The sequence below is a fragment of the Dendropsophus ebraccatus genome, chromosome 1, assembly GCF_027789765.1.
Source record: "Dendropsophus ebraccatus isolate aDenEbr1 chromosome 1, aDenEbr1.pat, whole genome shotgun sequence".
Lineage (NCBI taxonomy): Eukaryota > Metazoa > Chordata > Amphibia > Anura > Hylidae > Dendropsophus > Dendropsophus ebraccatus.
The window spans coordinates 209,539,926-209,566,310 of NC_091454.1; the positions used below are offsets into that span (position 1 = coordinate 209,539,926).

General features: G+C 45.0%; 1 protein-coding gene and 1 non-coding gene across 3 annotated transcripts in view; one reads left to right on the top strand and one right to left on the bottom strand.

Annotated features, from left to right (window-relative positions):
* DSN1 (DSN1 component of MIS12 kinetochore complex) overlaps positions 1–18,244 on the bottom strand; it is a 26,506-nt gene extending 8,262 nt beyond the window's left edge. Inside the window, exons 1-8 of one of the 2 annotated variants that reach the window (XM_069972704.1) lie at positions 18,175–18,244; positions 14,986–15,231; positions 13,350–13,423; positions 10,579–10,651; positions 8,813–8,900; positions 7,225–7,284; positions 4,733–4,804; positions 2,421–2,568 (exon numbers count right to left, since the gene is read on the bottom strand). In XM_069972704.1, coding sequence (XP_069828805.1) covers positions 2,421–2,568; positions 4,733–4,804; positions 7,225–7,284; positions 8,813–8,900; positions 10,579–10,651; positions 13,350–13,423; positions 14,986–15,220 — 750 coding nt within the window. In that variant the 5' untranslated portion in view covers positions 15,221–15,231; positions 18,175–18,244. Of the gene's footprint in view, positions 1–2,420; positions 2,569–4,732; positions 4,805–7,224; positions 7,285–8,812; positions 8,901–10,578; positions 10,652–13,349; positions 13,424–14,985; positions 15,232–17,965; positions 18,028–18,174 lie in introns of those variants that run through there. The other variant, XM_069972773.1, reaches the window with a different exon arrangement.
* A 4,261-nt stretch (positions 18,245–22,505) lies between these two features.
* TRNAR-ACG (transfer RNA arginine (anticodon ACG)) lies at positions 22,506–22,578 on the top strand. The gene has a single exon. It is a non-coding gene; the product is annotated as a tRNA-Arg (tRNA).
* Positions 22,579–26,385: the final 3,807 nt, after the last annotated feature.

Genomic DNA, 26,385 nt, shown 5'->3' on the forward strand with positions numbered 1-26,385 from the left:
CCATTTAACAATGACCCAACTAAGAAATACAGTTCATTACACATAGGGCTGTTTTTTGTTTTGTTTTTTTAAACCTTTTTTCGTAATTTGCAGTTGTTGTTTGTTTTTTGTTTTATTAGGTGAATGGGGCAGCTATGACTACAGTTTGTGCTCGAACAATGATTTGTTCTGTCTTTATTTGTAATTTACATATGGATTTTATATTGGAGGTAAAATTTCCTCTGGGAAATGAGACATGTCAAAAGCTTTAATCGGTCCGGGTCTGAGTGCTTAGACCCGTACCGATCGGGAGTTAGAGCCGGGACAAATCATTCTGGCTCCATAGAGCTCCATTGTAAGTCCGACTGATCACATGACCCAAAGCTATCACAGGCGCCGACAGTGAGCGGGTAAGTGCAGGGGGGCCATGGGGAGCTGCAGAAGGCGCTCCCTGGATGCTCTGTAGATTGTCCGGGGAGTCCATAGGAGATAGGGGTGGTCTGCTGCCGCTGCTCCTATGAGATGGAACGATGGCAGCTGATCGCTGCTTTGCTCCTCGTTTGTCTTTCAACATGTTGAAAAACATTAAAGGGGTAGTGCGGTATAAAACCTTTTTTTTCACTAAATAACACACATTACAAAGTTATACCAAATTAAAATATGTGTTATTTATTTGAATGGCCCACTTCCCCATGTTACCAGACATCTCCCCCCCCCCCCCGACTGTTGACCCGGAAGTGCGATACTGTATCCTCACAGAATCACTGTCGACCCCGGCCGCCATCTTGGGACGATCACATCACTCTTCAGGAGGCCAAAAAAGCAAATACTATAGCACTCCTCTTCATTGACTTGCCAGTCATAATATGTTTTTTTTTTTTTTTAAATGTATAGCTGATGGATGCAATAGTTACCAGCCCTAGTGTCCAAATAGAGCAAAACAATCCAAGTCCAACAGGGGTAATAGCATCTCACAAGGCGGATGTAGATGAAAAAATAAAGTTTTTTATTCCAGCATGGCACAGATATACCTGTGCCATGCTGGAATAAAAAAACTACATCTGCCTTGTGAGATGCTGTTACCCCTGTTGGACTTGGACTCTTCAGGAGGACGGCCTGACTGCTCCAGCCCTCCCTCATGCTGGCCCCCCTCCAGCACCCCAGATGTCTTCTGTTATGCCCAGCCAATCACGGCTGAGCAGCTGATGACGCACTGGAGGGGGGACAGCATGAGGGAGGGCTGAAGAGTGACGTGATCGTCCCAAGATGGCGACCAGGGTCGACAGTGATTCCGTGAGTATACTGTATCACACTTCAGGGTCAATGGTCGGGGGGGAGGGACATGGGGAAGGGGGCCATTCACATAAATAACACACATTACAATGTTGTAAAACTTTGTAATGTGTGTAATTTAGTGAAAAAAGGTTTTATACCGCACTACCCCTTTAAAACACAGTGATCATCCGAGATCATGCATGTCAGCAGATATTTGCCTTCTATAACATGAAGCGATTATTGGCTGTAATGGCCAATAATCGGCCAAATACCGCCTATAATCGCTTTGTGTAATAGGGCCTTAACGTGCAGCTCTGCTATTGTGTGGAACCCAGCGAGCACAAGATCAGCAGGTCCAATAGAGGCCGTGACATCACAACATAGTGATGATAGAGACGACAGGTGTGATCACATACAGCTTCAAACCTGTTCTCTGATCAACCTGACCATAGAAGCAAGAGTTTTATATCCATGTTATATTCCATGAGAATTAAAGCATGTGTTTTCAGACAGGTTAAGGTTAATAAAAAATTATAAAAGAAAAAAAAAAAAAAGGTCTGAATAAGGTATCACTGTTATTACTGTATAGATGTGTGACAGGTTGGTTGACTAAGGGCCCTATTCCACCGGATGATTATCGTTTGCATAATAGTTAACGACAAACGACCGCTATTGCGAAAGACCTGAAAACGTTCACTCATTTCCATGGAACGATAATCGTTACTTATGATCGTATTTGTGATCGCTTTTTTCTTGCTATTGCGTTCGTATCTACTGCGAACGACCGAACGATGTCTTATTCAATGCGAACGATTTGCGAACGAGCAACGATAAAAATAGGTCCAGGTCTTATAAAGCGATCAACGATTTCTCGTTCGGTCGTTAATCATTAACTGCATTTCAACCGAACGATCGTTTAGATTCGAACGATTTAACGATAATCTGAACGATAATCGTCCGGTGGAATAGGGCCCTAAGAAAGTTCCATACAGTTTTTTGAAACTGAGAAATCAGTCGTGATGGATGTGACCAGATTATCTCACTTGAAGACGAACAAAAGTACTCACCCCCCCTTCCCCCGACACATACATATACAAGAAGCCGGAATAACAACACGAAATGTCATGAAAATAGAGAAGAAATATTTTCTACAACATAAAACATACCACAATCTCCATGCAGTCAAATACTGCCCCCTGCTGGTGTAAAATAGCACCGTAGTCTGGTTTGCTCTGGAGGACTTGTTTTTGGGAAGACGGCAGATCATGGACGCTGGATGGGGGGTTGGGATTCGCTTTGTTTTCTTCAAGTTGCCTTTAGAAACAAGATTAGAAATTGCTTATACAAAACGATTAGAAAAATTGATAGAGTCAAATCCATTGTGATATTTGAAAGACTTGTACGTCAGAATGCCTGCAGGGATGTATGGGGCAGGACCAGGAGCTCAACCTGCTCCATACACTGTGGGTAGCGGCCGCTAGCAGTGGCTATGATAACTGAAATCACCCCCGGCTGCAATAGCGACTGCAGCATCTTTATACTTAGAAACTGGGTGACGGCCCCTCTCTCCTTCACTCAGCCCCCAGTGATGCGAATGGGGATCAGGGGGTCTGGGACCATAGGGGTCAGAACAAAATATACCACAATACAGTTATATTGCACTATAAAGTCAACTGGTACGGTATACAGAGTCTGGCTATATCAGTGTTTGGTTATATCTGAACTATTAGTGATTGGGTAAGCAGGAAGAACACAGGGAGGGGGTGTCAGAACAGGAGTACTTTAAGGTAAACTGGCAAAATCGAATCAACTGGTTTCAGAAAGTTATATAGATTTGCAATTTACTTCTATTTAAAAATCTCCAGTCTTCCAGTACTTATCAGCTGCTGTATGTCCTAAAGGAAGTGATTTATTCTTTTCAGTCTCATAAAGTGCTCACTGCTGCCACCTTTGTGCATGGAAGGAAATAGACTGCAAATAGAAAATCTCTCCTGCTCCTGACATGGACAGAGGTGGCAGCAGAGAGCACTGTGTCAAACTGGAAAGAATACACCACTTCCTGCAGGACATACAGCAGCTAATAAGTACTGGAAGACTGGAGATTTTTTTTTTTAATAGAAGTTTTTTAACCAATTTTTACAATGGTACATTTCTTTGTACATCCTCACAGCATGAGAAATAGGTAAATATGAATAAACATATATAGAAAGGTGTTATATATTCCAGATGTAGTTTACACCAAACTTCAGGTTACCTTAACATGGCAACAAGGTAACAAACCAAACCAAAAATAGTAAAAGAAAGAAAGAAAAACGGGAAATAAACCAATAACAGTAAAGAGGGTCCCGCAAATGAGTCCAATTATCCTGTGTAAAATAGAACGGTTAAAGGAGACCTGTCACCCTCCAGTGCCGGGGTGACAGGCTCCTGACCCCCAGCTAGATCCCCTTATACTGACCTGATCCCGCCGAGTCCCGCTCACAGAGCCAGTCACTGGACGGAAATATCCTGGTCAGACGCCGTCGCGCGCGCTGTGGAGATAGGTCCCGCGTCTATAGAGAATGAATGGAGTCGTGCGCGCGCTGCAGGCTCCATTCATTCTCTATGGACGCCGGACCTATCTCCATAGCGCGCGCGCCGGCTTCTGACCGGGATATCTCCGTCCCGGGACCGGCTCCGAGCGGGACTCGGCGAGATGAGGTCAGTATAAGGGGATCTAGCTGGGGGTCGGGAGCCTGTCACCCCGGCACAGGGGGTGACAGGTCCTCTTTAACCAAATACAATTGCACCATATAGGAGTAATAGCATAGTAATGGTTTTATGTGACATAGGCCAAAAGGCCTAACTCCTGTTCAAAAAGATAAATTATGTTTTACAATATGGCGGTATATATAACTTTATGATACCAATTGATCTGAAAAGAAAAAAAAATAAAATAACCGCCGGAGTACCCCTTTAAGTTTTAATAGCTTTTTTTTTTTACCCCAAAGGACCAAGCCTTATATGAATTTTTTTTAAATATATTATTGAATGTTGTCTAAGGAAATACCCAATGCCAGAATTGTTTGTTTTTTTCACATCTACCCTAAAAAAGGTAACCTATAGAACCCCCCTATAAACAACATAGACTGAAAAATCTAAAGATTACAGTAGTCAGACTACAACGATGCTAAACTTTTAAAAATGAACAGACCGATGGACCAATGTAAATGTATAAAGCAATATCATATTCACTTTAAAGGGGCTAGGAAAACATGGCCAGAAACAGATCCACTCTTGTACTTAGTTTGGATGTAGTTTTGCACTTCCATTGACGTGAATGGAAACTAATTGCAATATCGCACACAACCTGATGACAAGGGTAGTGCTGTTTTTGCAAGAAAGTAGCTGTATTTTTTAGGCCAGCATAAGGCACGTAATAAGGGATTAACCACTAGTTGACAAGAGGCAACAAACATAAAACCTTAATAACACATACCTGGATAAGACATCCGCTTTCTCTTGGTACTCTTGGAGAAGCTCGTCCCAGCGACTGGACTCTGTAGTGAAACTGCGAATACAGAAGACTTAGCCGTGAATTCGTAATAAACGTCAATCATTTGGAATTAGTACATTGATCAAAAGGATGCTACTTCAAAAGCAGTTATCCTGTGGTTATAGCCTGTCTGCCGCCTTATAAATGTGCTGTAAGGCAGGGAGAGGCCGTATTAGTCACGGCCGCCATAGGCTTGCCAAGCACCTGGAGGATGAGGAACAGTGACAGCTCCAGTGCAGGAGGTTGCTCATCCGTGGTGTAAGGTCTGGAGGAGACGGACAATTAATAGACTGGTCTGTCTGTGTTTCCTCTGCCGCCACCGGTGCACTCATGGGTTTCTTCGCGTTCTTACTTTCCTCGCATCCCATTAATTACATAGAAAAGTCTTTGAAGTGGAAGAAGAAAGGCCGATAATATGTGAACAATTACCCACGCTGTAGTTTTCTCAGATAAATGCCAAACTACACAACGTCATGGACCATTCTGCATCTTACACAGACGGATCTTTCTAAATTAGACAGGATAAGCAAACATATATTAAAGTGTAACTGTCATGTTTTTTTTTATTGCAGAAATCAGTAGTATAAGCGATTTTAAGAAACTCTGTAATAGGTTTCATCAGCCAAAAAAGCCTCTTTCTGTACTCAAGAAGCAATCTCCCAGCCTCCCCCCCCCCCTGACTTCTTATCTGTGCAGGCAAACACGTCTTCATTACAGAGAAGCCAGTGAAGACGGGTTCTGCTCTCTCCATTGTAAGCCTATGAAGGGGGGAGGGGCTGAGGGAGATGAGGGAGCAGGAAGAGGTGATATGAAGGTCAGCTGTTTGTAGACTCTCTGGGCACCTAAAACGCTAAATTCAGGTGTCAGAAAGGTCAGTGCTTATCTATGAACTTACTGAGAGAAGATTGCAGGGTGTTGTGCTGTGCAGGACTGCTCCATGCTCAGTCACTCCTAACAGCCCCTCCCCTCTCCATAGCCACATAATAGGCACAGAAATCCTGCTTCATCTGATGTGAGGGGGGAGGCTGGGAGATTGCTTTTTCAGTACAGAAGGAAACTCTTTTAGTACATAAAACCTATTACAGAGTTTCTTAAAATCGCTTGTACTGTTGATATTTAATGTTTTCAGAAAAATGACCCTGAAATGACAGTTATGCTTTAACTCAGGACTGGACAAAACCCAGTTGGCCGAAGGACTAAAAAAGCCACTCTATAAAGCTTCCCGGATATTGATTTCCTAACATGTACTTGGTGACTGGGTGTTCTGGGTGCTGCGAGGACTAGGAAGGGCTATTGACAGGCTATTAAAGGGGTTATCTACTGTATTTTCCGACGTATAAGACGATTTTTAACCCCGAAAAAGTCGGGGGTCGTCTTATATGGCAGGTAGGGTCGCCCCATACGGTGGGGGGGGGGCTCAAAAATGGCTGCACCGAAGCTGCTGCTGTGCGCGGGACTGGGAGGAAGAAGGAGCGCAGGAGAAGACCTGCAACATGCTTAGGTAAAGTATGGTGTTTAAACAAGGGATGCAAGGACATCGGTAACTATGTCCCTGCAGCCCTCGCTAAACAATTGTAGGGCTGTGTAAAAGGTCCAGTTAACGAGCACTGATGTAGCACATCGGCGCTCGTTTACATTATTGATCGGGCCCCTATTGGCCTGTGGAATAGGACCCTTATAGCCCTATTCCACGGGCCAAGCAGGGCCCGATCAACGATGTAAACGAGCGCCGATCTGCTAGATTGCCGCTCGTTTACTGGGCCTATTCCACGGCCCGATGATCGTTGAGCGAGGGCTGCAGGGACATCAATACCGATGTCCTTGCAGGATACATTACTTGTCAGGTCTTCTCCTCCGCTCTGTCTTCCTCCTCGGGTCCCGTGCGCTCTAGCATGGCCTGTCAGGCCATTCTAGCAATGGCCTGACAGGCCATTCTGAAGCTAGAGCGCGCGGGACCCGGCGTGGAAGACAAAGCGGAGGAGAAGCCCTGCAGATAATGTATGCTGCGCTTCTCAAATCGTCGGTCGTCTGCCGCGCATCGCTATTCCATCGTAGCGATGCGCGGTGGGGGAACGATGATTTTAGGTCTGGCCTTAAATGAACGGGTCGAATGGGGCCGATTATTGTTCCTGTGGAAAAGTACCCTTAGGGTCTGTTCACACTGAGCAAAATCAACGGAATCCCGCCTGCCTTTTTTTTTTTTTAATGGGACGGCTTCCACGCCTCTGCGGCTGTCTGCTCAAAGAACTGACAAGTCAATTCTTTGAGCGGAGAAAGGCAGAAGCGGAGGCAACGAGCCTTCCCACTGAAACAGACGGCAGGCAGGATTCCGCCGATTTTACTCTGTGTGAACTGGCCTTTAGGTGTAACGTATAAGGGCAGGTATTAAAATAAAGGAGAGTGATACTATAAAACAGAAAAAAAAAAAAACTTACTTGGAGATATTGTCATTGATTTCCTTCTGAACAACTTCAAATTCTTCACTTTGTATGGCACTTGAAAGGGAATAAAAAAAATTATACACATTAACTAAGCCGACATCGATGGAAAAACAGTATAATGAGTATGGCTTACAGAAAGTACAAGGACAGTCACATTTGCGTCACTCAATAATAGCACGTAGACAGAACGGAGATTCTAAACTTTTCATCAGCATCAAGGCCATAAGTTGAGTTCGATTCCCGGTCAGGTAATGAGCTGCAGTACCAAGCACGGCCACTATTGTGCATTTGATCTCTATCGAAACCCAAGTACGAAAGAGAAGCTGGTTACTACTGCTCTATACCAGGGCTATGCTCCTTTGATCACTGACAGAAATCGTTCTTTACACTCTGCGGGCATAGATTTGATCAGACAGGTGTCCATGCTGTGAAAAGAGGATTCTTTTTCAGCTAATCATAAAAAGGGGAAAAGGTGAGGAGACATGACAAAGGAGAAGACGGAAGCTTAAAGGGGTAGTTCGGCGGTAAACATTTATTCACAAAATAACACACATCACAAAGTTATACAACTTTGTAATGTGTGTTATGTATGTGAATGGCCCCCTTCCCCGTGTTTCCCCCCACCCACGCTAGACCCGGAAGTGTTGGTGCATTATACTTACCGCATTCGTGTCGACCCTCGTCCGCCATCTTGTGACAATGACGTCTAGCGTGGGTGGGGGGAAACACGGGGAAGGGAGCCATTCACATACATAACACACATTACAAAGTTGTATAACTTTGTAATGTGTGTTATTTCGTAAATAAATGTTTACCGCCGCACTACCCCTTAAAAGGACAAGTGCCATGAAAAACTTTTTCCCAGTAATTGAAGCACATTACAAAGTTATATAACTCTGTAATGTGCTTCAATCATCTATCTGCCTCCCTTCCATGTCTTTTTTCCCCTCCACCCCCCAGCAGGAAGTGTAAGAAACTCACACAGACCTGATTACTGTCGTCACTGTCACCAAGCTCTTCTCTCAGCTCCTTCTCCTGTTACACTAGCCTCCCCCCTCCCCTGCCTTGTCAGGTGACTCTGCTTGCTCAGCTCCCATTGGCTGAACAACTGCAAGCCATCACTTGTCACATGTCATGCTTATCTTCCCCTCAGACTGACTCCGGCACATAGGCAGCCCCTCCCCCCTCCCCTCATACCCTCTCTCCTGCTGCCATGGACTCAGTGAAGGAGTCATGTCACTAGAGAAGATAAGCTGAGCAAGCAGAGTCACCTGACAAGGAGGGGAGGGGGAGGCTGGTGTAACAGGACCTAGAGCAGCCCTCCTGCTGATGACTCATCCCCACAAGAAGGAGCTGCCTGGTGACGGTGACGACAGTAATCAGGTCTGTGTGAGTTTCTTACACTTCCTGGTGGGGGGTGGAGGGGGGAAAAGACAGGGAAGGGAGGCAGATAGGTGATTGAAGCATATTACAGAGTTATATAACTTTGTAATGTGCTTCAATTACTGGGAAAAAGTTTTTCATGGCACTTGTCCTTTAAAAGGGGCTAATGCAGGAATAGACAATGATGGACACTATTCACCTGGTCAGCTTCTCTGTACATTTTATCAAGGTTCCATCGCGGGACAATCGTTCTATGAGACGATTAAACTTCTCTTTCACCAATGCGGCTGAAGAATTAAAATTCATCATAAATTATATGTACACGGACGGTCAATAATACCCAAAAGCTAATGTTCCGATCAGGTAACAGATCTGATAGCAATGCATTAGCAATATTCAAGTATAGTTAGAGAAATACTCTGGATGCACATGTCCATTGAGAGTCTTCTATGTATGTCATTGTATAGTCATATAAGTGGTATAAGTTGTCCATTTACTCTAGGCACAGTACAGTTACTACTGTGTTTCTCCAGAAATAAGACAAGGTCTTATATTTTTCTTTTTCTCCAAAGAAAGGGCTAGGGCTTATTTCAGGGTAGGTCTTATTTTTGAAGAAACACGGTACGCCCCTACACTGTAGCCCCTCTCTATATGGCAGTCACCATATTGTATGTACCCGCTGTTAGGCACCTATACTGTAAGCTCCCCTGTAGTTAGACCTCCATAATGTATACCCCCCCCCCCTCTGCAGGTGGTCCCTAAACTGTATACATCTACCCTCTGCAGTAAGGCCCTCAATGTTGTATACCTCCCTCCCCCGCCTCTGCAGTTAGTCCCCATTCTGTATACCTACATTCTCTGAAGTTCTTCCCCAATACTGTATACATCCCCTCTCTGCAGTAAGGTTCCCCCATAACGTATACCCCTCCCTCTGCAGGTAGTCCCCATACTGTATATCTCCCCTCTCTGCAGCTAGTCCCCATACTGTATACATCCCCTCTCGGCAGGTACTCTCCATACTGTATACCTTCCCCCCTCTGCAGGTAGTCTCCATACTGTATACCTCCCCCTTTGTAGTTGTTCCCCCTTATTGTATATTCTCCCCTCTGTCGGCAGTCCCCGTACTGTATACCCCCCCCCCTTTAGTTATTACCCCATAATGTATACACCACCCATCTGCAGGTAGTCCCCATACTGTATACCTCCCCCCCTGTAGTTATTCCCCCATAATGTATACATCCCCCATCTGCAGGTAGTCTCCATACTGTATACCTCCCTCCCCCTCTGCAGGTAGTCTCCATACTGTATACCTCCCCCTCTGAAGGTAGCCCCCATACTGTATACATCCCCCTCTGCAGGTAGCCCCCATACTGTATACATCCCCCTCTGCAGGTAGCCCCCATACTGTATACATCCCCCTCTGCAGGTAGCCCCCATACTGTATACATCCCCCTCTGCAGGTAGCCCCCATACTGTATACATCCCCCTCTGCAGGTAGTCTCCATACTGTTTACCTCCCCCTCTGCAGGTATTCCCCATACTGTATACCTCCCCCTCTGCAGGTAGTCCACATACTGTATACATCCACCTCTGTAAATGTTCCCCCTGTATACACCCCCCTCTGCAGTTGGCCCATATACCCTCCTGTTCTGAGCAGAAGGATTAGCATGGTGAGGGGATCGTTGGCAGGTGAATATGTTTATGTTTCACTGCACTTATAAATGTTAAACTTGTTAACCAGAAAAACCCTTTAACTCACAGCCTAACTGTAATGCAATGTGGATATTCTTAACTGGTTTTAACCCTTCCATAAGTCGTATGAGTAAAGAATAATGATGAAATCAGTTCCTGTTTACCTTGGAGCAGTTTGTACAGATATGGCTAGTTTTACTACGTCTGCACTATAAACAAGTCTTATGTTAAAGGGAAACTGCTTGTTACGCTTATTCTTCAACAGATACTCACTAGCAACGTTGAATGATTCTGCACTGAATCCATCCGAATGGGACAGAGAGTTTTCCAGGTTGCGAAGAGACGACTTTACATAAAGACAAAGAGGGCAGGTGGGGTAAATGTTTCATTACATAAAATATAACAAGTAAGTATATGCAGGTTAACCTCCCTTAAACACTATAACGTAAAGCAAACTTTTTACACTTCAGAACACCTGATGGTTTGAACTCAGGAAACTTCAGGATGGTCCTGTAGTCCTCCGACTGTTGGGTAGGCTGCAGCATTACAAATGTAGTATGTGGCAAGATAACAACATTTAAAAAGGCACAACAGACTGACAGCACAACACGATGCCAGTGATCTGATAGGTAAGTATAATCCTATTTCATTTATTTTTCTCAATATTTAATCTTTGATATAGTATCTCGCTTGATCTACCTTGCCAAAAGATCTCGGATTTGCTTCCTTTCCACATTATGAATCTCTGGGAATCTTCTCCCTCTTCTTACTTGTATCTCTAGCAATGGACTACTATGTAAGGAGGAGGGCCGGAATTGACAAGAACCATTGGAAGGGTATTCTAGTAACTCCCAGTAATGACCCCCCTCTCAGTACCATAGACCATCTGATGTACCAATATGTGTGTACACCAATAATATGCTTATAATTCCCATACCTCCCAAGTGTCCCTTTTTTGGAGGGACAGTCCCTACTTTTTGAGCCAAGTCCCTCTGTCCCTCTTTACCCCTAACATGTGTCTTTTTTTTAACTAGAAACTCAATCTGCATTAATAAACTTTTTATGTTGCTCTAGAAAGTGTCTGGTTTCTTACTGTATAATAGACCCAAACTTGCATATTATTCTATCACGTGGTGAAAGATGGGTCCTAAAAATTGTTATATTCGCATGAATCATGTGACATTATGGCCCCTGTCACAGATCGTACCACACATACAGTTCATGTGGCCCCATACACACATCTGTAGGCGTTTCGGATCCGTTTGGGGGCCATGTTCCGTGCCACAAAAAATGATTAAGACTTTGTGCGCCTGTGTTACCAATGTGCAAATGCGGACAGTTACTGACACACATAGTAAACTTGTCTGCAGTTGCGGGCCCCCAATAACAGACAGGGTTACTGTGTGTGATGTAAGGATGCATCACACATACAGGATCTGCTGCAGATATCAATGTAACATCAATCTGCAGCAAATCCTGTATGTGTGATTGCATCCTTGAATTAAAAAGTATAGAAATGTAAAGTTTTCCTAAAGTGAACCACGTGTCCCTCGTTGGCCGTCCAAAAAGTTGGGAGGTATGAATTTCCAACACGTTTCTGTCACCTCTTATGGGGAGGTCATCAGGGGAGAGACAGAATAGGGTACAAAGATTCCTAAAAATACACACTATATACACAAAATACACACTATATACACACAAAATACACCTGAGAACAGTATAACTGAGTGACAATGACACTTAACAGAAAGATATATGACATTGTTCAGTGATATCCTGATAAATATCGATAACTCACAGCACTGTACACTAGTCCTCTCCGTTTTGGGAAAGCTCAGTAGTCCTCAGTATTCGTGAGGACCCACTTCCTGCCCCTATTGGCCGCTGTTAGGAAGCTATGTATATGTATGTATGTATAGACAGCAATCAGGGCTTGCTCTCCTTCAGAACAGCTGTATAGAACTATGTAATACATTTTTCTGTTCAGGGTCTTGGTAACAGATTCCATTTACTTTTGCAATTTCAAAGCAGAAAATGTATGTATTACATCTGTCTTCTAGCTACGTCATCTGCAAGAAGTACAGAAGAAGCATCTACCAATCTTCTAAAGAAATGCCATAGCTACTAAGTCCTAATGCCTTACTACATACTATGAATGTATACAATGTCTCCTAATTAGTCCAACAAGAAAAATGGGCCCGGCACTACTACTCCTGCATACGCTATATGTCTTCATTAGCAATAGACACACTCAAGGAACACATTCGGGTGGTGCTCTATTGAAATCGATATTCAAGTCCACTATATTCAAGTAAAGTCAAGAAAAAGGGAATCACCCATGTATGTGCAGCCGCGGTTCCGGACAGTGATTGGCTAAAAGGTCTGTCAGTTCAGACAGCCCCACTCCGAAGCCGCTGTGGCGCGGGACCGGGAGGAAGAAGGAGAAGACCTGAAGCCCAGACAGGTAATGTATGATGCTGCTGAAATCGTCGGTCGCCGCCGCGCACCGCTATTCCGCCTTAGTGATGCGCTGGTGGCGAACAATGATTTTAGGTCTGAACCTAAATGAACGATCAGCCGATGACACGATCATCGTCTGATTGTTCTCTCTATTCCACAAAGCGATAATCGGCCGAATCGGGCCAATTATCGCTCCGATTCGGCCAATTATCGCTCCGTGGAATAGGCCCCTTACTTTGATACAACGTCTCCTAAACATCTGGGTATAGGGCAGGCTGTGATGGTCGTAAGACAGCTAAAGGGGTATTCCCACTAAAGCATGTTCATAGCATAGGGGATAACAAGCTGGTGGCTGGGGGTCCACTTGCCTGAGAACGTAACTACCCCACAATGAATGGAGTGCTCAGTTTGTTTGTGTGGTCTGCCCTCCACTCATTCTACATGGGGCTGCCATTTGTTTTTGAGTAACAAGCTGAGATGTGAATACCCCTTTACATTTTTTATTTTTTGTGCTCCACAGATACGTTAGTTATCGTCCCTGCAAAGTTACATCTTCCATTACTACAGTTAGAGACAATACATACCTCAAAGCAAGACTGCAGAAGTTCAGACAGTCGATCACTTTCTGGTAATTCCAAACTGATGGCTTCACTGAGAGCTTACAAGAAAAAAATATATATATGATCAGGCACATCTGAATGGAAATATGGATTTTACACACAATCCATTCCCACAGCCAGGGCTTGAAGGGGGCCACCCTGCTCTTCTGACTGGTCCATTTTGTGAAATTCTTGTATTTTTCATATAGACAAAGCAGTTTATTCACGCATTTCCAGGAGGACTAACATAAGAATGGCAGAACGCAGCATTCAGATAGGTCCTCTTCTTTACTAGTTACGCTGATATTCTGCACAGACACTGATTTGGGAGAATTGACAGAAAAGAGATCAGCGGCTGATCAGCCATTTCTTGTCCGCACATCACCAGAACTGGTAAAGAAAAGGACGGCAGAGGATACGGGGCACTCAGGAAACTGGTAACGGAGGACAGGACAAGGTAGGCATACAGCTTTGTTATGTTCCCTGCAACCCCAGCCACATAATAAAAACTGCGTTAGGGTTCTATTACACGACCGATGGGGGCCCGATGAATACTGTAAAGAAGCTGCTAGATCACCGCTTGTTTACTGGGCCTATTATATGGCCCGATAACCGTTTAACAAGGGCTGCACGGACATCGTTACTGATGTCCTTGCAGCCCCTGCCCAAACAGTGTACATTAATCATCCATGCTCCAGGGCTCCTTCTGTGGTCTGCTTCCTTCCCGGTCCCACGCCCTGCAGCTTTACAGCGGCCTGCCTGAGCTCATAGGCCGCTGAGCCAATCACTGGCCAGGACTGTACGTCCAGTGATTGGCTGAGAGGCCTGTCAGCTCAAACAGGTTGCTCTGAAGCTGAAGCACGCAGGATCGGGGAGAAAGCAATAAAACGGATTGTAAAAACGTAGTGAGAACCCACCCTAAGCAGACACAATGTTACAAAGAAGGCTGCTCTGTAAGGCCGTTTCAGACAGCACAGTGTAGGCAAGTGCCAATCTGCTATATGGAAAATAATAAAGTTATATCTGTAGTAAAAAAATTTTTGCAGAAATCAATAGTAACCAATAGATTTTAGGAAACTTTGTAATTGGGTTTATTAGCCGAAAAATGCATTTTTATCATGAAAAAGCAGTTTGAAGCTCTCCCCCCTGTCTTCATGATTCTCTATGGAGAGGGGAGGGGTGGAGTGAGATGAGGCACCAAAACAGGACAACAAAGAGTTAATATAAAGCTACATCACCAGCTATCTCCTCTGACTGTCAGCACTGACCTCTCTGACCTCTGAATACCGGCTTTCATGCAGCTCCTGCTGTGTAATCCTTTGTTCTCTGCTGGAAACTAATCTCCCTCCTCCCCATAGGATACACAGGGTCCTACTGATGTAAAAGAGTCGACATTTCCTGATAATGAGCAGAGGATGAGAGAGAGGAGGGAGGGGGGGACCTGGAGAAAGTCTTTTTGAATGCAGATAATGGCATATTTGCCTAATAAACCCAATTACAAAGTTTCTTAAAATCGCCTGGACTATTGATTTCTGCAAAAAAAATAAAACGACAGTGACGCTTTAAAGGATATATTATAAAAAAAAAAAATGAATAGGACGGCTGTGGCAACTATCCTAACCTGCGGCATTGTGGTAGATTGGAGGCAACGTCCTACGTTGCTTCTTGCCAACAGATCTTCTTAAAGATTTCCTTCTCTGTCGGGGGCTGGGGGAAGTCTCTTTAAATGATAAGTTGTTTGGACTGTTCTTCTGTCTCTTTGCTGGACTAGGGCTTGTTGCAGCAACATGTGGAGGAGTAGAGAACTTCTTCCTTGGACTTGATCTAGTGGGGGTGACATTATGAGCGGGCTCCATACTCTCTTCACCTATGATAAATGACAAAATGCTAATTAGTTAAACAGAAATGTGGTGTGTCGTCATACTGAAAACAATACATTCACTAGCAATGAAGAAAACTACCTTTGAAGCATAAAAATGATGTACCCACAACCAAGGCCTCAACCACACATCAGTTTTTTTCTGTCTGTAAATCAGGATCCTGAATTATGGACAGAAAAAGGACCCATAGATTTTAATGGTCTCATACATACCTTTTGAAAATAGATCTGTGTGTGGATGGTAGCCTGCAACGCAAAAAGTAGGACCTGACCTTAGGCTGTATTCCCACGTTCCATAAATATGTACTGTGCACGGAAGATGTGGATTCACGGACCTCCCAGCATCATGTTTTGTTATGTTGCCGGGAGTTCTGAATCGTTTTAAATCTTTGCGGTACTGTACTAACAACTGATTTGGAGTCCCCGGCATCAAAATTATACATGATGCCGGGTCATCCGAAGTCCATTTTGTTGCACACCATCCGTATATACAGACCGTGCGCAGAATGTGTAAAAAAAAAAAAAAGGCCTTATATGGAGCGTATTGCTGTCTAGGCTTAATAAACTTTAATCCCCTTCAGAAGTGCATGGTCTGTGATTGCGAGCAGCACATCTGTGGCCTGCCTGTAATCAGGATCCTATTACACAGGCAGATAACAATCCATTATGAGTGCCAGTCGTCTATCCACAAGTCGGACCCTTTAAGGCCGTATTACACGGCATGATGACTTGGTCTACACGAGTGCCAATCTGCTAGATCGGTGCTCGCTTACTGAGCCCATATAAAGCACGATAATCGTGCAGGAAGGGCTGCATATATATCGTTAGTGATGTCCGTGCAGCCCTTTTATAATAATAAGCTATACATACCTCTCTGCACTCCCTGATGTCCTGCTAGCTTCGGCCCGCTCCCCGCAGTGTCTTAAGGCCACTCAGCCAATCACTGGGACAGTGCATCAGCCAGGGATTGGCTGGGCAGCCTTTCCCTTCAGACACTGCAGGGAGTGGAAAGAAGCTAGCAGGACATCAGGGAGCGTGGAGAGGTGTGTATATTATTTTTTCTTTTCACAGTCATCGGCCGCGCATCGTTTTTAGGCTATGTTCACACTACGTAAAAGTACTTTGTGCGGTGTGTAACATAGCCTATGTTCTATGGGATCCCGGACGGAGCGCATACACATCGTATAAGCTCCGGCCGAGATCCTGTACGGGGACGCAAATAACTGACATGTCAGTTTTCTGCGGCCGCAATTCAGTGAATTGCAGCCGCAGAAAGACCTGTCAGTTCACACAATGAAGCGAGCGGCTCCGGCCACTTGCTTCATTGTGTGCTGTGGGAGGTTCTGATGCGGGCGCGCGCTGAGGTGCCCGCATCAGAACACTTCGGCCAAAAGATCATCCGGCCGGTCTCTTCACGTAATGTGAACATAGCCTTACGCGTTAATACACGGTCGGCGGCCGGCGATTTTAGGTCCGGACCAAAAAGACCTTATCAGCTGATAAACATTGTCTTTATTATGCGGAACGATGATCTGCCAAATTGTCCTGATTCTGCAAATTATCGCTTCGTGTAATGGGGCCCTTAGATCAAGTTGGCCAATCATTGGGAGTCAACAGCCACACAGACAACATTTGTGTGGCCAGTCACCTCTGTTACGGTCAGTAGCACATGTCCTTTTTAGTTTGCATATCCACAGCAAATGTGCAACAAAATCCACACAACGGGGTGCGGAAATACTATGCATTTTCCTATTCAACAACCTCTGCTGTGCTTGGCCATGTCTAATTCCAATGTCCTCCTTGAACTGCGAGATGCTGATGGGTGAACCTAGGATTAGCACAGTATACTATGCACCATACTCTCCACGTTGTAGGGTCAATGTCAGATCCAGTAGGAGATTGGGAGGAGACCTCACAATGGTTTTGCACCAGTATCGCAAATACACTGCAGATCTGCAACAACAGGGTATGCTGCTGTTGCCCATGACCCACTGCATACTATTTAATTTCACAGTAATAGCGTTTTTTTTTATTTTTTTTTACAAATTCGGTACCAAATTCTAAAATACTATCTAATATGGCTCCAAAGAGGGAATAACTCCAGTCCATGGTGTATCTGACAGATGGGGGACTCCGTATTAGCATTAGTAAGGGCAGGAGGAGTGGGTGCTCACAGGTATTACATGGTAGGTTACTGAATCACATAAGGGTCACTTCGCCTTTATCATAGCATCGGTAGCGCCGACCTCCCGGGTGCAGTCCTCACAGGAACAGCAATTTCTAGAGAGTCTATGTGACACAAAGAGTCCTGTGAGGTGACTGCACCCGGGAGGTCGGGACCCACAAGTGGTTGTGACAATGACTCAACAGTATAATATAGTATAGCCTGCGGAGTCACTGTCACTACGTAAGCCTATTTACATGAATGGGGGTACTGGAGTGGCAACACCAGGGATGGCGACTTTAAGATATTTGTACAACTTTGTTACAGTTGAGGAATGGGGAACCTACAGCCCTCGCTAAACTACATTTCCCATCATGCCTGGACAGCCATAGCTGTCCAGGCATGATGGGAATTGTAGTTTTGCAACCACTAGAGGGCAGAAGGTTCCCATCCCTGAGTTAATGCAACACTACAAGTCCCATCATGCCCATAACCCCATGCTGTAAGGTCTATTTTAGCATCAGCAGTAAAGCACAGCATGAAGCCCATTGAACCTACTATATATATAACCCTCCAACTGCTGCAAAGCTACACCAGCTTCATCGTGGGACTTGTAGTTTTATACAGCTGCAGGAGGGCCAGAGCTAGAGAACCTGTGGACTATACCATAAGCAGCAGGAAAAGGGGGGAGACCGCCCTCGATAATAAATATGGTTTGGTAAATAAAAATGAGAGCACAGTATCAGGGCGAGCTCACATATACGTACCCCTCACAGGCGCCGGTAACTTTCTGTTTACCCGGATGTAAGAACGAGCAGCGCGCCCCCGCCCACAGCCAATAATAACCTTCCCGAGAAGCGACCAATGACCGTACAGCTGTGATCGACGTCTACGCCTACCTAGCCAAAAAGGAGTGATGTGATTGGTCGGGAGAAAAGGCGGGTAAGCGCGGCTTTTTGAAGTAGACGTCGTGAAGCGCCGTGACACGGGAACAAGTTGGGACGTCAACTGTGCGGCTATTATGGGGACAGAGACGCACAGTGTGACCGACTGAGCTTACAATGTGCGGGAATCTCGTTTATTCGTTTTTTTATTGTTTAGCGCACAAGCTTACACGTCCCGTTTTCGGAGTTGCGGCGTTTTACCGCGATTTAAAAAATCGCATTAAAATAAAACAGCAATTTGTGAACACAGCTTAATAAGAATGTATGTGAATGCAGCTTTGAGGTATGGACGTGAGGTAATGGTTTGGAGTCATTTCAACCCACGTCTTTGTCGTGTAGGTCATGTCCCAAAGGGTTCGTCTTAGCGTTTGGCCGACGTCTCTAAATCAAAAGCCATCATTTGCAACGGCTGACGGCAGACATGTCTGCAGAAAGTCTGATCCACCATGCTGGATTATTTCCATCATGGATTACATTGGCCAGCGTTTCGTGTGATTAGTTGCATTCGGCTGATCGCTTGTCACTGTGGGTTTTCCGCAATAAATTTAACAGTGATGTGCCAGGGAAGGGCCGTATTACACGGGACGATTATCGTTTGGATTTAAGCGATAACCATTTCTTAGAATAGCAGGCAACGATTAACTCCTTAAAGGGGTATTCCCAAGAGCTAAAAAAAAATGAAATGCTCCCAAACCTAGCTGGTCTTACTCACCAAGTCCCCCTGAGTATTTTGAGCCGTCTGCAGTCTGCACTTTGAGGGGGCTGCAGTCACTGGGTGCTTTGGGGGGGGGGGGGCACTGCACTCACCGGGCGGGTGGCGGCTGCGGGGCCGGGTGAGCTCTATGCGGGCGGCCATCAGGAGATCACTCACAGGAGTGAAGGGCGGGCACAGCCGCCACAGGAGCTCCCGGTGAGCGGCGGGCGGGCACAGCCGCCGCAGGTGCACAGGAGCATCGGGGTGAGCGGCAGGCAAACGCTGCCACGGCCTCTACTGAGGGAGGGATGGGGGGGCACACAGTGGGTTGAGCTTGGGGCGGGGTATACTCTGCTGTCAGAGAGGGTGACAGTGCTCAGCAGCAGCAGCTGCTGTCACTGTTTCAGTGCCCTCCCTCTCTTCAGTGTGCTGGGTTAGAAGCACTAACCGGCCCATTGAAGAGACTGAGGACACGTGATGCTGTCTTTGAGGGTCGGGGCTAGGAGCAGGGAGCGTGTCGGAGTGTACTAAGAGCTGATGATTCTATGCAATCCGTGGGGGTGGGGGCACCTAGATAACAGCAAAACTGTGCAGAATCCGTAATAAATTTATATTGGAAAGATGGAAAGCTACGGGTGAGAAACGTATTAATGCAAAAATAATTTTGGGGGGAATACCCCTTTAAAGACCGGGCTAATTTTTGTTTTTGCGTTTTTTCCTCCTTGTGTATATAAGGCAATAGCAGTTGCATTTTCACACCAACGGACCCACATGAGCCCTTATTTTTTTCACTAATTGTACCTTGCAATGGCAGGCTGAATTTTTGTATAAAATATGCTGCATAACCAGAAAAAAATTGTATGCGCTGGGAAATTGAAGAAAAAACGCAATTCTTTTTCTCTGGGGGGGCTTCATTTTTACGCGGTGTGCCCTATGGAAAAACTGATGTTATATATGTTCCTCAAGTCGGTACGATTAAAACGATATGCAACTTGTAAAACTTTTATATTAATTGATGGCTCGTAAAAAAATAAAACCTTTAAGGGTAAATTCACACGGGCGGATCCGCCGGGAGTCTCACGCACGAAATCCGCAGCTAATCCGCAATACACGTATTAATTATAAGAAGAATAATATGTGTATTGCGGATTAGCTGCAGATTTCGTGCGTGAGACTCCCGAAGGATCCGCCGGTGTAAATTTACCCTTATAGAAAATAAACGTTCCTTAAAATCGCTCTATTCCCAGGCTTATAGCGCTTTTATCCTTTGGTCTATGGGGCTGTGTGAGGTGTCATTTTTTGCGCCATGATGTGTTCTTTCTATCGGTACCTTGATTGCGCATATGCGACTTTTTGATCGCTTTTTATTAGAATTTTTCTGGATTTGATGCGACCAAAAACGGGTAATTTTGCACTTTGGGATTTTTTTGCGCTTACGCCATTTACCGTGTAAGATCAGGAATGTGATTAATTAATAGTTTGGCCGTTTACGCACACGGTCATAGCAAACATGTTTATTTATTTATTTTTATTTATAACATGGGAAAAGGGGAGTGATTCACACTTTTATTAGGGGACTTTTTATTAATAATAACACTTTTATTTTTACACTTATACTAGAAGCCCCCCTGGTATTAGGGTTGTTCCCCCTGGGGGACTGGCATATGCGACTTTTTGATCATTTTTTATTACAATTTTTCTGGATTTGATGCGACCAAAAATGCACATTTTTGCACTCTGGAATTTTTTTGTGCTTGCGCTGTTTACCGTGCGAGATCAGGAATTAAATAAATTAATATTTCAGGCGATTACGCACGCGGCGATACCAAATATGTTTATTTATTTTTATTTATAAAATGGGAAAAGGGGGGTGATTTGGACTTTTATTAGGGGAGGGGGTTATTTATTAATAATACTTTATTTATTTTTTTACATACAGTAATTAGAAGCCCCCTGGGGGACTTCTATATACACAGCACTGATCCCCCTGGGGGACTTCTATATACACATCACTGATCCCCCAGGGGTCTTCTATATACACAGCACTGATCCCCCTGGGGGACTTCTATATACACAGCACTGATCCCCCTGGGGGACTTCTATATACACAGCACTGATCCCCCAGGGGTCTTCTATATACACAGCATTGATCCGTGTATATATTGCCGGGAGCCCTCTCTGATCCCCCTTAACGGCCCATCATGCGTTGTTAAGGGGTTAAAGGACCAACAAGAAATTGATGATCGTTTGATAGAATCTGGATCTGTTTTCATCTTTGATCGTTTACAAATTGATTGAACATCATTCGGTCGTTCCCTGGTCTATCAGCCAGGAAAGGACGAGGACACAGCTATTGTGTACACATTTTTATATATACACAATGGGGATAATTTATCCAGACCAGCATACGAGTACATAATAAAAAAAGAAAAGCCCCACCAGATTTACTAAGAGGTGCACGCCTTGGGGCAGATGTAGATTTCTGCCATGATTCACACCTGCTTGCAGGCTTAGGCCTCATTCACACGTTCGGTAATTTTTTTCAGGACCATACATTATTTCTGCAGTAGTCAGCCATCCAAAAATTTGTTCATATTGCATCTGCGGATCCGATGGGGGGGTGATCCGTATTTTTATAGATTCAGATCCGATAGACTTCTATTGGCTAATTGTTCCACGATTACGGTTTGCACAAGGACATGGATGAGGACATTTTTTACATAATGCTCTACGAATTTGTAAAACTACGGCTATAATCATGATAAATCAGGCAAAGGGAGAGGCCACGCCTCCTCCCTGCCTTGCAGCACCCCCTCACCTGACCATCAGTCGAGTGGGATGTTCACTGGGGAATAGGTGACCATTTTTGTGCAAACCAGGTTGTCTTAAAAGTCTGCGTCTTTGCCCTGGCACACAGTGATAAATATTTCCCTATATCCTTAAGGCCCTATTCCACTGAACGATTTTCGTCCGTATCGTCCGGAAGGCAGTTTGCGAACCGAGCAGTGTCTTCCCATAGGAAATAATGTAATTGTGTTTAATTGGTTCCAGCACCCACCAAAAGTTACCTGCAGTACCCATATATTATATTGAAAAGTGCCCAGTATAATCTCTACAGGACATTACAGAACAGCACTATATACTGTACAGGACATTACAGAACAGCACTATATACTGTACAGGACATTACAGAGCAGCACTATAAACTGTATAGTACAGAGCAGCACTATATAGTGTACAGCACATTAAAGAGCAGCACTATATACTGTACAGTAAATTACAGAACAGCACTATATACTGTAAGTACATTATACACAGGAAACAAAACCAGCAATTATAGTACAGTAGTCACTAACTCCTCACTGCCTGGGAAATGGAAGGCACTTATGGTAAGGGTACATTCTCGCTGGGTTTACTGTTGTTGCGGAATCTGATGACCGACACAGAAGCTGTATCTGCAGGGCCAGTGGCGCAATGGATAACGCGTCTGACTACGGATCAGAAGATTGTAGGTTCGACTCCTACCTGGCTCGAGAATGCTGCCGTGATCGTATAGTGGTTAGTACTCTGCGTTGTGGCCGCAGCAACCCCGGTTCGAATCCAGGTCACGGCATTAACTTTTGATTCACTTTTAAGCGGTTCTACCCCAACGTTAAAGAGTCTTTGGGAGGGTATAACCCCCAGGAAATTGAGACCAAATCTTCCCCAGCGTTTCGGCTACTCTCTGCAAAGTAGTCTTTTTCCCTGTTGTAAAAATGTGTTTGCATTAAAAGTTATATTTTAGAGGCACATTTTTGTTGACTTGGCCGAATATATAGCACAATTACTATTTTTTAATGGGAAACGACTTAATGAAATATGAAAGAATAAAACAAAAATTCATGAAATCTCAGCACCTATTGATGAATGGAAAATGGTAATGAAAGGGACCATTAGATTCTAAAAAAGATATTGTGACTAGAGATGAGTGAGTAGTGAAATATCCGAAAGCTTGAAATTCGATTTGAACAGACCGAGATGTTCGACTATTCGATCGAATATTGAACCCCATTGAAGTCTATAGGAGAAAAATGCTTGTTTCTTGGTGATCTCCAAGTGGTCAAATTTAGGTTTCCAAGTCCACATTGACACCTTAGAAATTGATGCAAACACCTCTGGACTGCAACTGGGACAGCAAGGGAAGCATGCCTGGGTGCATCTAACATGCCCAAATTGCAGTATTACGCCCAGGGCCGGCGTCAGCACCCGGCTAAGTAGGGCAAATGCCGGGGCCCCCAGCTCCTCTAGGGGCCCACTCCCGTTTGTTACTACATTTTTTTTGTTAGTAAAAAAGAAAAAAAAGTGTAGTAACAAAGGGGACTGGGCCCCTAGAGGCCGCATGTGACAGTTAGGGGCCCGCCGATCCATACTGGGGCCCCCGAGCACCTGTCTTCCATCACAAATCTTCCCTACAGCCGAGTAGGAATGAGGACCTGTGAGTCTGAAGGACCTTTGATGATGTCACGAGTCATGTGATCGGACACCTGACCTGATAGAGGGCAGCACGGTAGGCTCTGCAAACTAAGTGTCCTGTATGTGCTGGTTCTTCTACTTGTTTTGTGTATAGAGGTCCTGCTGTAATATATATATATCTATTACCAGGGCCGTTTCTGCCATGAGGCGGAATGAGTATTCCGCCTCAGGCGGCAGATTCTGCGCCCCTGCAGGGGGCGGCAGACAGCAGCCCTGCAGCCGCTCACCTGTCCTGCCGCAGCCGTCCCGTCCCGCCGCCAACGCTTACCGCTGTCCCGCGCCGTCAGTCAGCAGTTGTCATCGCCCTCCAGCGAGTCGTGAGTGCCCAGGGTCAGCGGGGGCCGCAATGCCCCCGCTGACCCCAGGCACTCACGACTCTCTGGAGGGCGATGACAGCTGCTGACTGACGGCACTGGAGCGCGGAAAGGAACAGCGGTGAGCGTTGGGACGGGACGGCTGTGGCAGGACAGGTGAGCGGCTGCAGGGTCGGGAGACAGCGGTGAGCGTTGGCGGCGATGACAGCTGCTGACTGTCGGCGAGGGACAGCGGTAAGCGGGACCGGACGGCTGCTGCAGGACAGGTGAGTGGCTGCAGAGCCGGCCCAGGGGGGGGGGGGGGGGTGCGGGGGGTGCAGGCGCGGGTGATTCGGTTACGGCGGCGGGGGGGGGGGGGGGGGTGCGGGGGGTGCAGGCGCGGGTGATTCGGTTACGGCGGCGGGGGGGGGGGGGGTTGTGAGGGGGCGGCCGTCTGAGGTTTGCCTCAGGCGGCAGAAACCCCAGAATCGGCCCTGTCTATTACAGCAGGATATATATATGTTACAGCAGGACCTCTATACACAAAACAACTAGATATCTGTATCTATCTATCTATCTATACGTATCAAAACACAAATACCGCAGCACTCAGTGAAGATTCCTGGCCCGGTGCCGTAGCTCACACCCCGATCCACGGGTGTCTATATAAATATTCAAAAAGTAACCGCGGCACACAGGACTTTGGTGAAAAATAAATCTGTATTGGTGATTAATCCATACAAACACACGGAAAAAGTAAGCGACGTTTCGACGTCTCAATGACGTCTTTCTCAAGCCAGTGAATACATTTCCAAGCAAACATGTGATTTATATATCCTGTGCAAAGCAATTAATGACGTGTTCATTTCACACACATGATATTCAAATTAGCTAGCGTGAATAAATATATATAAATAATAAGGGAACAACAAGTTCCAAAGTGACAAAGTGAATATATCTTATATAAGAATTCATAATGGTCAACACAATTATATACAAATATACAAAATGAAAAACATATCGGAGCAGTTGTGATTCCCTCATACGTCGTGATCAGCAGCATCAACCAGGAAATGGATACTTGAACCGCACGCCGTAGGTGGAACGCACGGCCATCTTAGATTGCACCACCAGAGATGTAGCGTCCTGTTGCTAGAGTAACCAGTGACGTCAGGGGTAAACATGATTGGAGTGTATAGTAGCTTATAATGTACCGTGAGACCGACCTATTAACACATTCATCCGTTCTCCCGTGTTGTACGGTGGACAGCGCCCACCAAGACAGTATCCACCGTCTCTGATGATCCATTCGTGGGATGTCCGCGGATGTCTGTGGGGGCTCAACGGTGTAGGTGATTGTTCAGACCATAGATGTCTCGTAAGTACTAGCCAGGATCCATAATGTCTCGGGGTGTAAATAGATGTTGATGCTGCCGTTTCACTACTTCTGAGTTGTCACTTATTCTGCTCCGAGTGATAGGCTTTCCAATAGTTTAATCTGAAGTAATGTAATAATGAAAATTTGTATTAGTATCATTATAACTCATAACAAATATATCAAAATCAATATTATTGTTCTCTGTTAAAAATGTATTCATCATACTAAGATGTGTCAGCAACTGCGCTAATGGACAGAACTGCATAGTTCAAGTAGCATTTCAGGCATGATCTTATATGGCATAATTTATTTAATATAACAATATTTAGGTAGGATTTTAAACTCCACATTCAATCCATGGGGTTTTAAAGAATTAAGCCGGAATATCCATTCCAATTCTCTACGTTTTAACATAGATATGCGATCACCCCCCCTCCATTGATGTACATTGATCACATCCCCCAACCATGGAGGGGGGGTGATCGCATATCTATGTTAAAACGTAGAGAATTGGAATGGATATTCCGGCTTAATTCTTTAAAACCCCATGGATTGAATGTGGAGTTTAAAATCCTACCTAAATATTGTTATATTAAATAAATTATGCCATATAAGATCATGCCTGAAATGCTACTTGAACTATGCAGTTCTGTCCATTAGCGCAGTTGCTGACACATCTTAGTATGATGAATACATTTTTAACAGAGAACAATAATATTGATTTTGATATATTTGTTATGAGTTATAATGATACTAATACAAATTTTCATTATTTCATTACTTCAGATTAAACTATTGGAAAGCCTATCACTCGGAGCAGAATAAGTGACAACTCAGAAGTAGTGAAACGGCAGCATCAACATCTATTTACACCCCGAGACATTATGGATCCTGGCTAGTACTTACGAGACATCTATGGTCTGAACAATCACCTACACCGTTGAGCCCCCACAGACATCCGCGGACATCCCACGAATGGATCATCAGAGACGGTGGATACTGTCTTGGTGGGCGCTGTCCACCGTACAACACGGGAGAACGGATGAATGTGTTAATAGGTCGGTCTCACGGTACATTATAAGCTACTATACACTCCAATCATGTTTACCCCTGACGTCACTGGTTACTCTAGCAACAGGACGCTACATCTCTGGTGG